We start from the raw sequence: 18,429 nt of genomic DNA, 5'->3' as shown, positions 1-18,429 counted from the left end.
CAAAAGCAACACACATAAGGCAGAAACCATACTTTGAATTTTGATCTTTTCTTGGGCCAGCAATAATCAGTGATGCCCTCTCATGCTCTTAGAAACAGATGCTGGGCAGCAGCCACGGGCACGCAATCCCAAAGGACAACCACCCATGCACCTGACACCATCATGCACCCATGCAACCATTCTGCTTTCCATTTCAACACTCGGCATTACATGACTCTACCCAACTATAGGCTAACGTAGTGTTCCAAGCACTGTTTAGGGCAGGAGAGGCTGGGCTGGGATGTTCGGTAGTTTAGGTGTAGCAAATGCATTGGTGACCTGTGATATTTCCAACTTACAATCAGTTTGTCGGGATGTAACCCTGCTGGAAGTGGAAGAAGAGCTGCACTGTTTTCTGCTCTATTTCTTTATTTCGAGCAATGCCAATTATGCATTAGTTGGATTTCCTTTGTATACCACACTGGTCATTTCCTCTCCTCCTTTCTTACTTTTTTTCCCACTTCATCTTGCTCTATCTTCTTCAGCCTGCATATCATGTCCCTGAGTATGTTTTTATTTTATATTTTATATATATTTTTTCTGACTATGTGTTTAACCTGTCTCCATCTTGCTGTTTCTAATATGGCTTGTATAAAAGAGCAGCTGTATTTTTCTCTTCCCTCTCCTTCCAGAACCCTGCTTTCTTCATGTCCTTCTATTTTTCACTGCCTCTCCTTTGAACCTTTTATTTCACATCTTGAGATTTATATGAGGAAGGCCATGATTTCTTTAATTTTTTTTTCATATTTCACAGAGAAATGTCTGTTCCACAGTTTCTCCTCCTTGATAATGCAGCTCTTCCAGTATTCATTCTTTATGTACTTTGTATTTGATGTTCTCTGTTATCTTATTTCTCATATTGCCTTCCTGCAGGTCCCATGCTGGCTCCTCATTACAGAACAGGGCAGGGGCCATTCTTCTCAGGTGAGTTCTTTGTGAAAGGTGAGTGTGAGGAGAGGGGCTGGAGGGGAAGCTGAGGCAGCAGGGGTCTAGGCATCTTCCCAGGATCTTCCCAGAACCCTGTCTCACCAGCACTGCCTGAAATATGTCTCCACTCTAAGCAAGAATATCATAGTTCTTTGGTGTCTCTTTGAGCTTTACATCACTTAAAAAAAAAAAGATTTTATTTATTCATGAGACACACAGAGATAGAGGCAGAGACACAGGCAGAGGAGAAGCAGGCTCTATCCCAGGACCCCGGGATCAGGACCTGAGCCAAAAGCAGACCCTCAACCACTGAGCCACCAGGCATCCTGAGCTTTACAACTCTTTGACTAAGAAAGTGAGAACCATTGCAGCCACACAGTGGGGCACTATCGATCCTTTCTCTTCTGCCTGCCACCTGAACATCCCGCTTTGTGCCCAGGATCTTCAAGCCTCCTCATCCAGTTCATCTGAACTCTGTATTGTCACATGTGTCTTGGGGACACTGCCTTCCCCACTGTGCATGCCTCAGGCTTTGCCAGCATTCATAAAGGGCTCAGAAAGTTTGAAAAACACTTCAGAAATCTGGACGCTGCCCAGGAACTGCTGAGGCTCGCATCACTCCTGGCCTCCTGCAACGTGGCCCAAACCCCACCGCCAGCGTCCGCCTGTCTTCACACCCTGGGGATGGCTCTGCGATCTGGCGTCTTTCCTCAGGATGGCAGGTTCCTCTCTCTCTCTGCTGCTCTGTTGCTGTTTTCAGACTGCTTCAAAAAGGTGAATGGTACAGAAAAGTCTGGATCCCAGCAACTTGAACCACAAGTGCCTTCCACCTAGGGCTTTGGTCATCAGAAAGGGTTGTCCTGCCTTTTTGCTTATTTATATTTATACGCGCAGGAGAAGTAGCACAGGCTCTGGAATCAGGCAAGCCTGAGTTAGAACTGCAGTACTTCCATACTCTGGCTGTGTGATCCGGGTATTCAACTGGCCTCAGCCTCAGTTTCCTTATCTGCTGTAGGCACGTAATAATAGCACCTACTTTGGAGAGTGATTTCTATTTACACCTGGAGAGAATAAGATAACCACTGACCCAGTGAAAGTTATGTGAAAACACTCAATAAACATGAGCTGTTGTTATGTCTTCTTTGTTCTTAGTAATCATGGAGTGATGGTGTTACTACATTCTTAATAACACAAATTTAATTTCTTGGAATTAGGCTTCGGAAATGCTGTTCTTAATTCTTAAAAAAAAATCTTAAAATATGAGAGAATGGGCCTGAGATCATTTAATTCAGTGGTTCTCAACAGGGGGTAATTTTGTCCCCTGGAAGACATTTGTCTGGGGACATTTAGGGTTGTCATGATGGGGAGGGTGCTTCTGGTGTCTAGTGGGTAGAGGCTTGGATGCTGCTAAACACCGGCCAAAGCATAGCACAGCCCCGCAAGAGAGGATTATTTGTTTTTGTTTTCAGTACTGTCAATGTCATTATCGTCAGGGTTGACACGCCCTGGTCTACACTTCCCCTAGTACAATGGTCATCCAGAGAAGGAGAGTGTCTTGCCTGAGGTCACACTGAATACAAGGGAAGGACTTATCTCACCTTGTTTCATTGAAAGACTCCTGCCTTGAGCTTTACCAGGCAGGGGATTTGGGAGCAGGGCTGGAAGGGGTGAGGCAAGTGCCCCATCTGACAGCAAGCCCAGCTTAAACGTTGCTCCCTGGGTGCCTCACCAGGCTTAGGCTGGTCCTTGTCCTGGGTGGGAGCAAGAACGGGGGCCACGGGGTTAGTCAGGACAGTCCCTGACCCTGACCTCGTCATGCCAAGCTAGCCTCGGCATTTCTTACAGGAAGCCTTATAATCCCTCCACCAAGGAAATCTCCGCTTCTTGGGTTTAGCCAATCCATTACTACAGGGATTAAAGTCTGCAGACAAAATACGAAGAGATGAGGTGGGGGAGAAAGAAAAAAATGCCATGTCAGGTGGTTAATTTTTGAACTGGGGAATGATTTTCCAGGCAGACACAAGGCCATTTTTTTCCATTGCCCCCAAGCTTGCCCTCCCGCTTGCCCCGGCAAATGTTCTCTGAGGTCAGAGCAGGAGCGGTGCAGAAACCAGCCCCCCCCCCCACCCCCGCAACCATCCCTCCTGTGCCCCATCTCCCTACTGAACTGCGGCAGGCGTTTTTGTCAGGACACAGAGCCATGGCCAGGCTCCCAGCGGGCACCAGAGGTGGCTCCCTGCCAGGCAGAGAGCAGCTTGGCCAGCCCATCAGGGAGTAGGATTGAGGCCAGCAGCCCCCGGTGGTGCCCTCCAGCTAAAGGCCCACTAAAGGCCCATTCCCTAGGGGGGCACAGGGCGGACTGTGGGAAGCCCCAAACTCTAGAAAGGCAGAAGCGATGCCTTAAACGCTCAGTATTCTCTCATGACCCCCAGCTCAGTGCCCGTGCAGTGAACAGAACCCTTGCAGCCACTGGGGGCTAGAAGCTTCATAGCTCAGGCACTAGCTAGTGGTGTGAGTGACCTCAAGCAGGCCACCTCCCCACTCAGAGCCTCAGTGTGCACAGATAACATGAGAGCGATGGCATCACAGTCACGAGGGTGGTCCGGCACCTGGAGGATGACCAGCCCCCAAGAGGCAGTAACGGTTGGGATCAGCAGAAGCAGCAGCGCACAGGGAATTAGGACACAGTGGTGGAAATCTGGGCCTGGCCCCAAAAAGCAGAGGACCCTAGGAGTCATGCTCTTGGCATCCCGAGCCAGAGTGCCTGGGTTCACATCCTGCCTTGACTGCCTCCTGGAGTAGGTGACATAGCTCTATGCCTCAGTCCCCTCTTCTGTAAAATGGGGATGATGATAATGATAAGAATTTCAACTCCCGGGGTTATTGTTACAGGGATTGAGTAAGTTAATGTAGGTAACGTGCTGGGAGCCACGCCTGGCACCAAGTCAGTGCTTCACAAAACGTGTCCCACTGCTGACAAGCTGTTTCCCTGAGCTTATTTCTTGCCCCTGTTGCTTTTCTGTTACTTTCCTACCCTTGGAAACTAGAAATTTCCTCCCAAGGATCTGCGAGGTACTTCAGGTCTGCCAAGTAAGGATGAAGGCAGTGATTCTGGGTGACACACAGACATGGATCCCAAAGGGAAGAGAGTTTGGAGCACACACACCAATGGCCCCCCGGGGAAAGGGAAAGGACCTGGTCAAGCAAAACAAGAGAGAACCCAAGAAACAGAGTTGCATCTAGGCCTGCGGCCTCCACTTGCAAAGGGGGAGTTAACCAAAGCAGGCGAGGCCCAGGGGTGCAAGGCCGCCAGGAATCGCATAATTCTGGGGGTGAAGCCTGGTCTAGCACTCAACCAGCTGCAAGCTCTGGACAGATAGGTGTCCCTTCTGGGCCTCTGGGTCCTCATCAGTACATCAGGAGACATGTTACGCCATCCTCAGAGAACTGGGAGAGAGATCAAAGGGAGTGTGGCCGTGGCCCTTCTGTGAAAGCCCCACAGACTGGGGGCACGTCCCCTCTCTCCTCTCTTCTCCCTTCCACTCCCCACCCAGTCTCTCCAGCGACTCTCGCTCATTGGCTCAGAGCGATACCACAGCTGTGGCATCAAGCACTGTACTGGGCCAGGGAGGTTCCCGGGGATTCCCTTGTTCAACCCCACACACAGCCCCATGAGGCAGCTACAACTGCCGTCCCCAGCCTGCCGTGGCTCAGAGAGCTTGGGTGACTGGCCCAAGGTCACACTGCCTCAGTATGAGCCGTAGATGAGGACCATAAAGCTACCATCTACTGAGGGCTTCCCCTGGCAGCCGCCAAGCACGCCCTTGCCATGCATTAACTCACTTGCTCAGCACACGAGCCCGTTTGGAAATGAGAAAACAGGCACCGAGAGGTACCCCCACTTTTTGATCCATGGGTGCGCTTCTAGGCAGGGATGGAGTGGGACTCCCTCCACGTGGTCTGAGCCCAGGGCCCTAGACCAGGCCCAGCAAGGAAAATAGCAGTGACAGTAACAGCCAGTGCTTACTCTGCGCGGGTGCTGGGACGAGCTCCTTTACATGTATTGTGACTTTTGTTCCATACACATTCTGGTATTAAAGAAAACGAAAGGACACTCAACAGAAAAGTACTTTATAAGCCCTGTCTCATCCTCTCTGGGTCTGTTCAGCCTTGAGGATACGCAGAGCTGAGGTTAGTGTGCCCATTTTCCAGAGGAGGAGACTGAGGCTTAGAAGGTTAAGCCGGAAACAAGCCCAGGGTGATCCAGAAGGAAACAGTGGCGGCAGCCCAGAAGTCTGGTCTGGTTTCCCACCGGGGCTCTCCTGTGCCTGAAAACAGCCGAGGAAGCAGTTAAGAGCCACCTGTGTCCATCTGGGCCCAAAACTCAAGGGGGGAAAGAGGAAAAAGTGTGTGTGTGGGGGGGACTCGCCTCAGGAGACCTCCGAGGCCAGCCCCCTCACCCTCCTACCATTCCTCTGGACTGGATTGGTTAGACCCCTGGACTCATTAGCAGATGTTCTAACAAGTTCAAGTTCTTGAAGACATTCATTAAAAGTGTTCCTGGGGCAGCTCATACATCACGGCTGTCCAAGCTTCACTAATCATTTATGAGTGAGATGGCGGGGGGTGGAGGGGGGGAGCCCCATGGGACTCGGGAGGCCCCAGGGGCCGGGCTCAGCCCAAGGGGGATAGAGCACATTGTTCTGAAAAAAGAAAGCCACCCACAGTGTGACCTTGGGCAGTTCCTTCCCCTCTCTGGGCCTCAGTGTCCCCATTTGTCCAGAGGGCCCTTCAGTTCCCAACGTGGGGTAGGGGTACACTTAAAGCCCCCCTCAGGGCTTCTCTACCTGCCCTGGTTCTCAAGAGCCCCTCCCCACGTCTTTGGAGGCCTGTACTAACAGGAGCCCTTTCTCTGGCCAAAAGTGAAATCTGGCTTGAAGGCAAGAGGAGGATGTGACTCTAAATCCCAGCTATGCCCTGGAACTCCATGTTCAGGGGGCCAAGAGCCTATCTCCTGGGAAGGGTTGTCTTGAGGCCCAGGAAGATCATTTGATGAACACCTGTCATGCTCCTACCTCAGTGCCCTTGCACCTCTGTCCCTTGCTCTTCCTTTATATGTGCTCAGCTTTGTTCAAATATCATCTCCATCAGGTATTTGTTCAAATATTCCCTCCTCAATGAAACCTTCCTGACTCTACAATTGCACTACCTCCATTGTCAACTCCCCGCTCCCCTTCCCTGATTTTATTCTTATCACCATCTGCCATACCATAGATCTTATTTTTCTGGTTTCTTTTTTTCAATGTCTCCCTCCCTAGAATGTCAGTTCCATAAATATAAAGACTTGCAACTATATGGTTCACTGCCATGTTCCTCTGGAATAGTAGCTGGCATTGAGTAGGTGCTCAATTAATAGTTTTTGACCGAATGTATTAATCACTTGGGGACAGTGCCTGGCATACAGAAAATAGTCATTTTATTCCACATTCATTCTGGACATATTTATTAAGCACCTACTGTGCGCCAGGTGTTGGAAGGTACATTGGTGAATGAACAAGGTAGACAGGATCCCTGATCCCTGCTTGTAATTTACTATTTGCAGAGCACTTTACTGTTTTCTTTAAAATATATATTTTATTTATTTGAGAGAGAGAGTGCAGAGAGAGAGAGAGAATGAGTAAGGGTGAAAGGGAGAGGGAGAAGCACATTCCTCACTGAGCAGGGAACCCAATGAGGGGCTCCATCCCAGGACCCTGAGATCACAACCTGAGCCACAGGCAGCCACCTAATCAACTAAGCTACCCAGGGGCCCTGAGGCACTTTACTGTTAACAAAGTCTTAGCTTCCCTGGATTCTCACGATGGCCACATGAGGTAGGCAGGCCCATTAGACAGATGAGGAAACTGAGTCTGGCACATGCTTTGGTCACTCGTGGAGCAAGTTCTCGGCCACACCAGCGGGCAACCCAGGTCAGCTGAGGCCATATCCTGTGCGCCCACTACTTTGCACTAGGAGTCTGTCCTGCTCCTAACACGTTCAATTCTCTACTATTTCCCATCATTCCACTCATACTCTGGTCAGGCGGGCCCTGCTCCAGGCATCCTGGGAGCCCCTGTGGCACACATGGGGAGTTGGAGGAAGCTGGCCCCTGCTGCAGAGGCCTGACCTATGGAGTTTCCAAGCCCCTTTTGACAACGACCCTCTGTTGCCCACAATCCCTCCCTTCTCAGGCTTCTGGGGTTCCAGACTTCAGACTAAGAAAAAGAGGTTTCTCTCTGATAAGCTCTATCTCATTTAATCTCTGCAGCTCCTAGGGAAAAGCTTATTCTGTTTTATAAGGGAGGAAACAGAGGCTCAGAAGACCCAAGAACCCACACAGTGAGTGCGGGGAGGAGGCCAAGAGGACCCAGGAGTAAGCCTCATACTCTGTAGAGCACTTCCAGAGCCTGGATCCCCAAGCTCATTTGTAATGCAAATATTACTACCACTAGTAGTAAAATAACATTAATAGCAACTATTGACCTAGTACCTCTTATGGGCCAGGCACAGCCCCAAGTATTCAAGGTATATGAGCCAACACCCTTCCGAGGTAGGTCCTATCAGTCCTCATTTTACAGAGGGGGAACTGAGGCACAGAGAGGCTAAGTCGCTTGCCCATGGTCATACAGCCAGGAAGAGAGGGAGCAAGAGGACTCCCGGAAGTTTGGTGTCATGTCAGTGTTCACACTTTCACGATGCTGCCCCTCTCCCCCAGAAAGTGGTTCTGGGAAGGACACGCCAGCCCAGGGATTCCAGGCAGACCCCTCTCCTAAAGGAAAAAAGCCAAGGTCTGGAGGAATCTAGGTCCCCAGAAGAAAAAGGGTGGGGAGCAGGAAATGGAAACAGGCCTCCTAGGTGGGCGTCAGGTTAGCAGAGGTGAGAAGGTGACCTCAGAACAGGTCTCAAGCCTCTGGTCCCCCAGCAAGAGGAGGGAGATGACCCTCGAGCAGGGTGCAGCCCCAGGCCTCTGCCGGGCTCCCTGGGCCTGGACACCCCATGTTCTTGCCCCAGATGTCAGCGCCCCTCAGATGCACTTGCCAGCCAAGTGCCAACACGTCTAGGTTTGGGGTTCAGCTGTAAAACGCCCTGCTCAGCACCCCCCCACACACACACACCCCTCACCAAGGTTTTGCTAAGTTCCAGGCCTTTCAAAGAGAAGGTGCCGCAGAGCCGGTGGGGAGAGCAGTGTGTCAGGAGAGGAAGGTGCAAGTGCGAAAGTATGGGGACAAGCAGCTGTGAGTGGCAGAGAACAAGGGCCTCTCTTGTTTCTCCCAACCAGTGTGTCGCCCGCTGAGAGCCCTGGGGCAGAGGGGACGAGGGGTCAGCTCCACCCAGCACAGCCAGGAGCAGGCTGGGCGGCAGGGGTATTTCCAAATCCTCCCCACCCGTGAGGCCTCTGCAGCCAGGCTGTGGCCCCCAGGCAAGCACGGGCCCCTGCTTCCTTTTTCTTTTGTTTTTTTAATTTTATTTTATTTATGTATTTGAGAGAGAAATTGAGAGAGAGAGAGAGAGAGAGTAAGTCGGGAGAGAGGCAGAGGGAGAAGCAGCGGGGAGCCCCATGCAAGACTCGATCCCAAGTCCCCGGGATCATGACCTGAGCCGAAGGCAGCCACTCAACCACTGAGCCACCCAGGCACCCTCGGCCTGAATACTGGACAGAAAATGGGATTTGACTGTGCCTGCCTCACAGGCCGGCTCGGGGATCAAAGCAATGAACACACAGAAGGCGAGCTTCTGGAGCACAACACCACGGAAGTTCGGGGCCTGAGGTCGCTGCAGCAGGGGCATCCCGTGCTGTGGGATGTTTAGCCCCATGCCTGGCCTCTACCCACTCAATGCCAGTCGCACCTCCATCATGTCGTGACAACCAGTAATGTCTCCAGACTCTGCCAATTATCTCCTGTGGAGCAAAATGCTTGAGAATCACTGATTTAAAGCAGTTCCCAGGACCTGGAACGTAGTAGGTGGTTTGCCCATGAAATCAGATTTGAAATCAAATTTGTTGAGACCTTTACAAACAATTATTGGTTATGACACTATCAGGTTATAGGTGAGGCACAGAGAGGTTAAGTAACTGGCCTAAGGTTACACAGCATATTAAAAAGCCAGGATTTGAACCCAAGCAGCCAAATCCAAGCTCCCATCCATCATGTATGACCACCCCATGTTAGTTCCTGTCTTCAGAGAGCATCCTGAGACTTCCATACTCCTACTCGGGCCAGGATGACATCTCTTGTCTTCTGGAAAGCTCTTCCTGATGTCCCTGACAGCACGCTGCACAATCACTTCCTTTCCCCTTTGCCTCCACCCAACCAGGCAAGAGTGTGGGCCTTCAACAAGGTAGACCAAGGGTCAAATGCCAGCCCCACTACTCATTCAGTGACTGTGAGGTGCTGGGCAAGTGGCCTCACTTCTCAGCCTTGACCTTTCCATCTATAAAATGTGTCCATCACCCCTGCATCACACGTCGTGGCTAAGAGCACAGATTCCAGAGCTAGAATGCCAGGGTCTGCAGCTTCCAAGCCTTGGGAGTGTGGACAAGTGGCTAAATCATTCTGTGCCTCAGTTCTCCCATCTGTGAATGTGGGGAGGAGCAACACTTGCCCCACAGAGCCGTGGTGAGCATAATGAGCTAGCAAGCACATGCTGAGTGCTTTGAATTGGGCCTGGCACTTAATAAGTCCTGGAGAGGTGCTGGCTACGACTCTTAGAAGCCTCCTGGGGCACGGATAAGGCATGTGGCCCAGGCCATCAACAAGCTTGAATTCACTTCCTGCAGCCTCCCAGGGACCCCAGCACATTCCTGTAACAGAGCTTATACGGTTGAAATCAAATCCCCATCTTGGCCCAGACTGCTGATAAGGACCCACGCAGGAGAGTAGAGCAAAGGGACAGGCGGGCCAAGAGAGCCCCCAGGCTGGCCAGCAGGGGCCTGTGGTCCCCTCAGCCCTCTTCCCAATTCTTTATCAGCTGGGGATCACTGTTCCGTTCTGTGTGTTGGTGCTTCCCTCTACCCAACAACACAAGCTCATCCCCATTGGTTGCCTCTGGCCCTGTAGGTTTCAGGGACAAGGAGCAGAGCCAAGAGCCTGGTACCCCCATAATGCAGATAAATAGCAACAGTCAGGCTCCTTTCCTGAGCACCTACTCTGTCAGATGTTTTGAAGTCTTCCCAGCAGGTAGGCTTTGATATGCCCACTTTGCAGATGAGAAAATTGAGGCTCAGAGGAGGGAAGTGACCTGGCAGGAGGTGCTTTGAACTGTGTCCTGGTGTGTCTCTCCCTTGATGCATCTCAGCGGGAAAGAACAGCTCAGGAACATGGGTGTGACTTAATCCAGGCCCCAGTCAGGTCTGGCTCGGCTAAGGTGTTGATTCTGTGTCTTCAAGGTCGGGCAAGGGTGGGGGAGGGGGAGGGGAAAGGGAGGGAGGGCAGAAAGTCCTGCTCATCAGTCCAGAGGGCACTGTCCTGTTGCGTCTGGTCGGGAAACGATCTTGCTCCCTGCTGCATCCCCAGGAATCACATCGGCCTGTTTACACACCTGGCAGGAGCTCCAGGAAAGTGGAAAGTTGGCCGGGCCTCAGAGGAGCAGCTCCGAGGCCAAGGGGGCCGTGTGGGCAAAGGGTCAGACCCGGCCAGAGAGCGTGCAGGGGCAGGGATGAGGGTTCTGGGACCACCTGGCTGGGAGCAGCTGGGAAGGTCCCTCAGGCCCTCTCTGGGCCTCGGTCTTTCCAACTTTAGAAAGGAGAGCCAGAATGCTGCCTCTAGCTCAGGTCTTCCACAAACGCCACAGTCTGGAGTTTCTGAAAATGCAAGGCCGCCTGGGTTCAAATCCAAGTTAATTCATTCACTGGTCTCCTGAGTACCTACTACATGTCTGGTGCTGTCCCAGGCATGGGGGATGCTGTGGGGAACAAGCTGTGCCCTTCCATTGCCCACTGCCTACTTTTGAAGGCAGACAGTGAGCAAATAATGACCATAATTCAGATTGTGATTAATTCCACGAAGGAAATAAAATAGGAGGGTGTAGAGAGTGACTGGTGGGATAAGGAGGACAAGTATTCTTGAGGAGGGGTAATCCGGGAGGACTCCTCAGAAGAGGTGCTGTTAGGACTAAGACTTGAATGACCAGAAAGATCCAACTGTGGCAGATCAGCAGCAAGAGCAACCCAGGCAGAGAAAACAGCAAGTGCAAAGGCCCCGAGGCAGGAACAAGCTTGGTGGGTTTGAAGAACTAAAAGAAGGCCTACGAGGCTAGATCACAGTGAGACAAGAGAAGACTATGGAAGACCGGATCAAGTGTGTGTTCTAGTTTCTGAATTTGACGCTCTGATATCTTGGGACCTTGATAACTCTGAAAGGTCAGCCCCTCCCAGGGCTAGCTAGTTCCTCCTGATAGTAAATAACTCAGGTGTTTTTCAGATGCAAACCTGCCCAATCCAAAGCCCACACCGGCAACCACCTCTTATTTGGCTCTCTCTGTCTCCAGGCCATGATCCACCCACCGGCCTTAATCACTGAGGGTCAGGTACCAGACACCTAGGGGACAGCCTGCGTCCCAGAGCCCATTGAAGTGATTTGCAGCAGCCAATCCTCAGCTGCTTACTCTGACTTGCCCATTCCTTAAATGCATAATAAACTGCCAGATAGTGATAAGGTAAGGCAGGGAAGAGAATGGAGGATTTTTTTTTTTTTGGTGGTCAGGGAAAGCCTTTGAGGAGGGTCATCTTTGAGCGGAGATGAATGAAGTGAGAAAGCAAGCCTTGCAGACATCTGGGGAAAGAGCAGTTCAGACAGAGGCAACTTGCAAGTGCAAAGGCCCTGGGGGTGAGGACAATTTTGAGATATTTAAGAAAGAGGCAAGGTTAATGTGGTAGCAGAGGGAGCAAAGAGGCCAGAGCTCCTGGTAAGTGATCAATGGATATTTGCTGTTTATATTCTCTGTTGAGGGCCAACTGTGATCTGAACAGAAGTAAGGGAGCTTGACCTGGATTCCCCTCACCCCTCACCTAGAAGTTAGGCTCAGAGATTAAATATTGCTAGTTAACACATGATAGCCAGAAGCCTAAGATGGGGATCAGTGGACAAAGACAGGGCGGAAGGTGCTCGCCCTCCACCCTGCCACTCCTTCACCGTGACGCCTCGGGCAACCCACTTGCTTCTCGGTCGGACCGCAGTTACCTCTTGGTGGAAGTTGAGCTAGTATGAGCCCCAAATTCTGAACCGCGGTGACCGGGGCTGTAATAGCAGCAGCTGACATTTACCGAGAGCTTACTACAAGCCAGCACTCAAGCATGAACGCATTTCAGTAGGATTAGACCCAATCTCCATACGAATAAACTGAGGCTCAGGACTGACCGTGTCAACTAGCTCATTCCACCAAACACCACAAGCGTCTCTCCTTCCCCCACAGTCAGCATCAAAGATCTCTCCATGGGGGAGGGGGAGCATGTACAGGATAGACCTCAAAAGAAACAAAATGTAAGTGCATCTGAGATGGAGTGTTTGCAAATAAACCTATCTTTGATCACAAAAACCCCCGCAAGGAAAGGACTATGAAGAAATCCGCTTATCAGACCGGGGACTGCGTCAGAGTCAGAGAGTCAGAGAGCTTCGTGAAGGTTTTCTGCGGATTCTTTACTCCTTCTCGTTTCTTCCAAAGCCAAGTCTCAGTTTGGTACTAAACTTGTCTTCAACGCCTCTCCTGAGCATTTGCCTCCCTGGGCAACACAGAAAGGATAGGTCTCAGGCCCTCAGCTTCAAGCGGGCAGCGCGTGTAGCCACAAACAACCAACACTGGATATTTGCTGCATTTCTTCTATTGGTCATTCGTGATCCTGGTTCCCATACGTGGTCTTGACATTAAATTTTCCTTTTAAGTCACTGGATTTAAGTTTTTTGAAAAGGAGGGGTGAAGGGACGCCTGAGTGGCTCAGTGATTGAGCGTCTACCTTCGGCTCAGGGTGTGATGCTTGGGGTCCTGAGATCAAGTCCCAAATCAGGCTCTCCCCGCAGGGGAGCCTGCTTCTCCCTCTGCCCATGTCTCTCTCTCTCTCTTTCTGTGTCTCTCATGAATAAATTTTTAAAAATCTTTAAAAAAGAAAAAAGGAAAGGAGGGGCAGGTAGTAAGGCAGCAATAATGTAAAAAATGGGGGGTAGGCATGATAGGAATATAATTAAGTAAGTAATACTGAGCAGGGGAAGGGGACCTGGCAAAAATGTTGTGGGCAATGATTTGGGTGATGGAAACGAAATCGGATCCTAGTCTATTTTGGGGGTTCCCTGTCCAAGCTCTCTGGGTTCAGTGAGATAATACAAGTTTAAAGCACTAGGAAGGTACTGGATCCACAGGGCTGGATCTATGGGGTTTTTCTGGGAAGTCCCGGTTAAGGAAAGACTCAAGGTCTCTAAGAACCCTGGCCATGCTGTCTTCATTTCAAAACCCAGGACCAAGAGAAGTGAACAAAGTAATGTTGAGGAACTGTGTGACTTCAGGAACATTACCTAACTTCTCTGTGCTTTGCTCTCCTCATCTGTAAAAATGGGGATCATCCTTACTCTCTCTTCTTAAGGCTGATGTGAAGAGTAAATAAACAAAATTTGAAAGGTATATAAAACAGAATAGGATAAATGGGGAAAATTTTTTTACAGTTATTATTATTATAAACTCCCACTACATTCAGCACAGCACAGGACAATTTCCATATGTTCTCTTAATTAAGGCTCATAAAGCCCTTGGGGGAAGGTGTGAGTCCTCGCTTCGCAAATGAGGGAACAGAGGCTCAGAAATGCAGAGCTGCCCATCTGAGTTTCAGAGCCAAGACCCAAATGCAGGCCGTCTCAGTGCTATGGCCCGTGCTCTATCCATCCTTTGACTTACCTGGGTCTCCGTTGCCCAGGTACGGCTCAGGAGAGGTGAAACAAACCTTGAGCACTGAACTTAAAAGTAGGAAGTTATGGCACAGGTACTATATATTTCACGGGACCCAAAAATGACCAGGGAGCGAGGTGATCTTGTGGCCGTGTTATCAAGTGAAGAAACTGGACCCCAGAGAAGTAAAATGACTTGCCCAAGGTCACAGAGCAAGTATGTGGAATGAGAATCCAGTTCTGATTCCAAAGAGTCAAAACTGGGAATGAAATAACCATTTTCCTCATCATCCACTTAAATCCCACCCACCTAAGAATTAGGCAAATGCAAAAAAAGTGGGCCTCTGACCTTACAGGTGTACTACCATCCTCTAAAAAGATCCACCACCCCAGAACAAGTTGGCTGCTAGCAGCATATTAGGAAAGGAGGCTTTCCTTTTTTTCCTCAGGTAGATCCAGCACTGCACCAGGATACACAGTTGGGCAGGTGGAGTGCAGGAAGGTCCAGTCTCTTTTTGCCAACTCAAGGTCCTTTGTGCAGTGCACAGCCTGTTCAACACCCTGTAGCAGTCCTGCCTAGAATATCTCCCCAATACTTCTTCGAAGCATCCTTAGAAAGAGTCACCTGTGAGTACCCATTGCAAGAACTCATCTTGGCCACATGGTTAGTCTGGCTACATCTGCTTTCGGTGGGTATGGGTGCAAGACGGAAAAGGCGGCAAGATTCCCCTGCAAACACACGGATGGAGCTAGTGCTCACTTGCAAGCTGCTCTAACAGTCTCACCTATCCCCACTAGCTGCCCAAGGCCAGCTCCCAAACTTCCATCTCCCAGGGTGGCCATTCCTAGAAAATGTTGAGGTGATCCTTCCAGCAGCATCCGACTTCCTATGTTTCCAGCACTCTTGTAGCAAGAGCTGGAACCTCCAGTGGCACTGGAAATTGCAATCACTGCATTCCAGAAGTACACCCCACTCCTTTTCATCCCTGTTCTGTTCCAAGCCAGGAGGACATAATGTAAGAATTGTTCCCCGCCCCCATCCCTCCACTTCCATCTGCTCATCAGATTAACTCTGACCTCCCCGCAGACTGGCTCACCAGTCTCCAGGGGACAGGTGCACAAGGGCCGACGCTGTCAACCACACAGACTCCTAGGACATCAGAGCAGCAGTGGTTTGGAGGCATCATCAAGCTGGACAACCAGGACCCAACAAAGGGCAAATGGCAAATGCCCAGGCTTCTTCACTATTTTTCCTGATCTGACACCTGCAAAGTTTTTGGGAACCCATACGTACAATATCACATGCATGGATGGTTCTAGAATTTCTGTATGAGAGAGGCTTAGAAGTGACATTGGGGGTGGGAGTTGACACTATGGATGCTTGCCTTGAAACTACATTTGCACAGCAAACATAAAGTTTTTGTTAGCCCCCCAGCCCTTGTTTGGTGAGGTTATCACAGGGTTGAAATTGGATAAGATTACCACAGAAATTGTCTGGAACCTGTGTTTGCATAGCACACCCACTCTTTGCTTTAAACGTATGTCCCCGATCAATAAAAACAGCAATGTTCTCTGTTCAATGCTCTCTAAAGATGCCGTGACTCACGTTGTACATCAGATTGAGAAACATATCAGTGATTATGAGCCAAGAATGAAATAATGATAATTACATACATATTATATGGGGTGAGGCTTTGAGGATGCTGAGAAGAGATTTTTGAGGGAGGCTAAGATCCCCCAAGAAGCCAGACCTGTCTCCTGGGAGCAAGCCCTCACTTATCAGCCACTTAAAGAGGGCCACACGCAGGATTCTCCCGCCCCCAGCATCTGTAGGGAACCAGGAGAGGTTCTTATTCAATGATAACGGAGGAAAGAGTATCAAGTGCAATGGTTAGAGGCACACTCCCTGCCTTCTGGCTCTGTCCAGGGTATGTGATCTTGGGCAAGTCACCTAATCTTGCTAACATCCATTTCCTCACCTGCTCAGAGAGCAGCTGTCTCCCCAGCTCTGTGCACGTTACCTAGGATGCCTGAGAAGCTCTTCACGTGGCGCCTGGCACATAGTAAGAGTGAAGCGTCCCACAAATCCCGACTCATCAGCCGCACCACCATCGCAGAAGGCTACTGGCATGTTACTGGGGCACTTGGGGTTCAAGTGGAACCCCACTCGAACTTGTATCATCTCACCCAACCCAGTGAAGTGGATTCACGGTGAAGCTAATGACGCTTAAGATTCAGAGCCCCTCCCAAGCCCTCCGTGTACTTTTTCTTACAAAGCACCCTTCCAATACTATATGCTTCAGGCCCCGTAACACTTGGCTCTGCCCCTGGGTTCAGAGATCTTGCTAGAGGCCAGAGCAGAGAGAAGCTTGCAGAAGCCCCTGCTGGGGAGAAGGATGCTGCGTGCTCTCTTTTCTTCCCTGGGGCTCCACCTGGGACCTCACAGGCCCACCCATCCTTCCACCGGTGATGCTCTACAAAGTGAGGCAACTTCCTCACTCAGCCCTTCACATCAATTCTCAGAAGCCAGCGCCATGACGGCCCCACTTTGCAGACAAGGAAAGCGAGACCCAAAGAAGAAAGGAAGTTGGTCCAAGGTCCTGAGGTCAGCAGCTGCCCAGGAATGGGATGGTGTTTAAAAAGTGACCTCATCTTATTCCGGCATTTGTCATTTCTCTCTTCAATGTCAAAGAAGTCCAAGAGCCTGGATCATTCCACACCAGAAAGCTTGTTTGTACATTAGACCTGGATCTCTTTGGCACCAGCTGGTATCACCTTCCTATTCCCTGCGCCCAAGGTGGGTCCCTCCTGCATGCAGCCCTCTCTGAACACCTCGCCCAGCTCCCCTGGTCTCTGCTCATGGTGCTGGGTAATGTACCACTAAATTACACCCTCTACCTGCTTTTCTTTTTTATGAACGTTTAATAATGCATTGAGAGGTAGTGAAGCAACCGCCTGGTGGTAGAAGCCTTGTCCGTGCCCTCCCATAATGCCCCAGATGGGCCAGGCACCGTTGAGGGACCCGATTGGGGCCTGTGATGCCATCTTCTCCCAGGCCCCACTGCCATTGATTTACATGGTTACATTCCTGACCTCAATCTGCAGCCTTTGGTGGAGGGATTTACTTTCTCTGAGAGGGCAGAAAGTGCTCAAGTTCTGGGTTCCGACAAGCCAGGAGCTGGATCCCCACTCAGGCACGTGCTGTGTGATTCTGGGCAAGTCACTTCATCTCTCTGAGCCTCATTTTTTCTTCTCTGGAAAATTGAGCTAAAATAATCCTCCCCCTTTGCGGGGCACGGAAAGGCTGAAACAAAACGATGCCGGCAAGGCAAAGCTTCACTGCCAGGCTCGCGGTGAGGGTTCCTCAAACCCTGGCTCTTCCCATCAGTTAAGGGGCCTGGAGTAAAGCCAGCCCGCGTGCCTGTCGTGGGCACTTGCTGGGCACCAGTTCTAAGAGATTTACATATATTGCCTCGTCTGCACAACCCTATGGGGCGACGGTCTCATTTCCTCCCTTTTTACATGGGAGTTAAATGAAGTTCAGAGAGGTTCAGGGACTTGCCCCGGACCCTACAGCGTGGCACTCCTTCAGGGGGTCGTGGTGGCTGTGGGGTGAAACGTTGAACACCGCGCGCTCAGCGCATCCTCAGAGCTCATCAAAGAGGAGAGACTCACTCCCGGGCCGGTGAGGACATCCCGGAGGCTGCGTGGGACGCGGCTCCAGGCGCAGCGGGGAAGGGGTTAGAGGGGCAGGGTACAGGGGAGAGGGCCGGGGGCGCCCGGGAGGAGGAGGCGTTACCTTGGGCGGGAGGGCGAAGACCACCGGCAGCAGCGCGAGCGGCGCCAACAGCAGCACGAGCAGCCGCCGCGCGCTCCACACCTTCTTGGCCACTGTCGCCAGCGCTGCCATCGCGCGATCGCCCGGACTGCCCGCGCCTGGGCCCCGGCGCCGGCTTAAAGCCTGGGGGAGGGTCCGGGGAGGGTCCGGGGAGGGCCCGGGGAGGGGACTGCGCTCGGGGCCCGCCCTCTCCCTGCCCCTCCCGGAGGAAGAGGGTGGGGCCTGCGCCCCTGGGACTCGGGCGGGGGGCAGGGGACGCGGGTAGGGTGGGGGGGGCGTGGACTGTCGGGATAGTCAGGGAACTTTAGTCACGGGAACAAGGAATGGACTCCAGCCCTCAAGGCAGCGTGGCCTCGTGGGACACCTGCGGGACCTTCCCTGGCCCCCCTTCCCCCCCCCGGGGAAGGGGCGGTAAAGACGATGTGAGGATCCAAGCACCTGTTAGCATCGGGTTCCAGTCCTGACTCTGCACGGTCTAGCTGCGTCGCCTTGAGCGATGGCCCTGGAGCCTCAGTTTATTCATCCGCAAAGTGGGGCTGATGATAATGGCCTCAACCAGACCAGAGGTCTGTTGGGCAGTTTAAATGGGATGATGCACGGCGCCTGGCACGGAGCAAGGGCTCCCTGGGAATCTCCACCGCTGTTCGTTTTGTTCTTACTTCCTCCCTGGGGTCGGTTGAGTCACCTGTAGGTAGGAGCCTGGAGGCATCTTTTCCT

General features: G+C 51.4%; 1 protein-coding gene across 1 annotated transcript in view; it reads right to left on the bottom strand.

Annotated features, from left to right (window-relative positions):
- The window catches only part of SLC13A3 (solute carrier family 13 member 3), a 74,628-nt gene extending 56,785 nt beyond the window's left edge, over positions 1-17,843 (bottom strand). Inside the window, exon 1 of the mRNA XM_072735722.1 lies at positions 17,674-17,843. Coding sequence (XP_072591823.1) covers positions 17,674-17,784 — 111 coding nt within the window. The 5' untranslated portion in view covers positions 17,785-17,843. The remainder of the gene's footprint in view (positions 1-17,673) is intronic.
- Between the last annotated feature and the right edge of the window lie 586 nt (positions 17,844-18,429).

Source organism: Vulpes vulpes, chromosome 14, assembly GCF_048418805.1.
Source record: "Vulpes vulpes isolate BD-2025 chromosome 14, VulVul3, whole genome shotgun sequence".
NCBI lineage: Eukaryota > Metazoa > Chordata > Mammalia > Carnivora > Canidae > Vulpes > Vulpes vulpes.
Note: the sequence above shows the minus strand (reverse complement) of the source record. Positions and strands in the feature narration are given on the sequence as shown.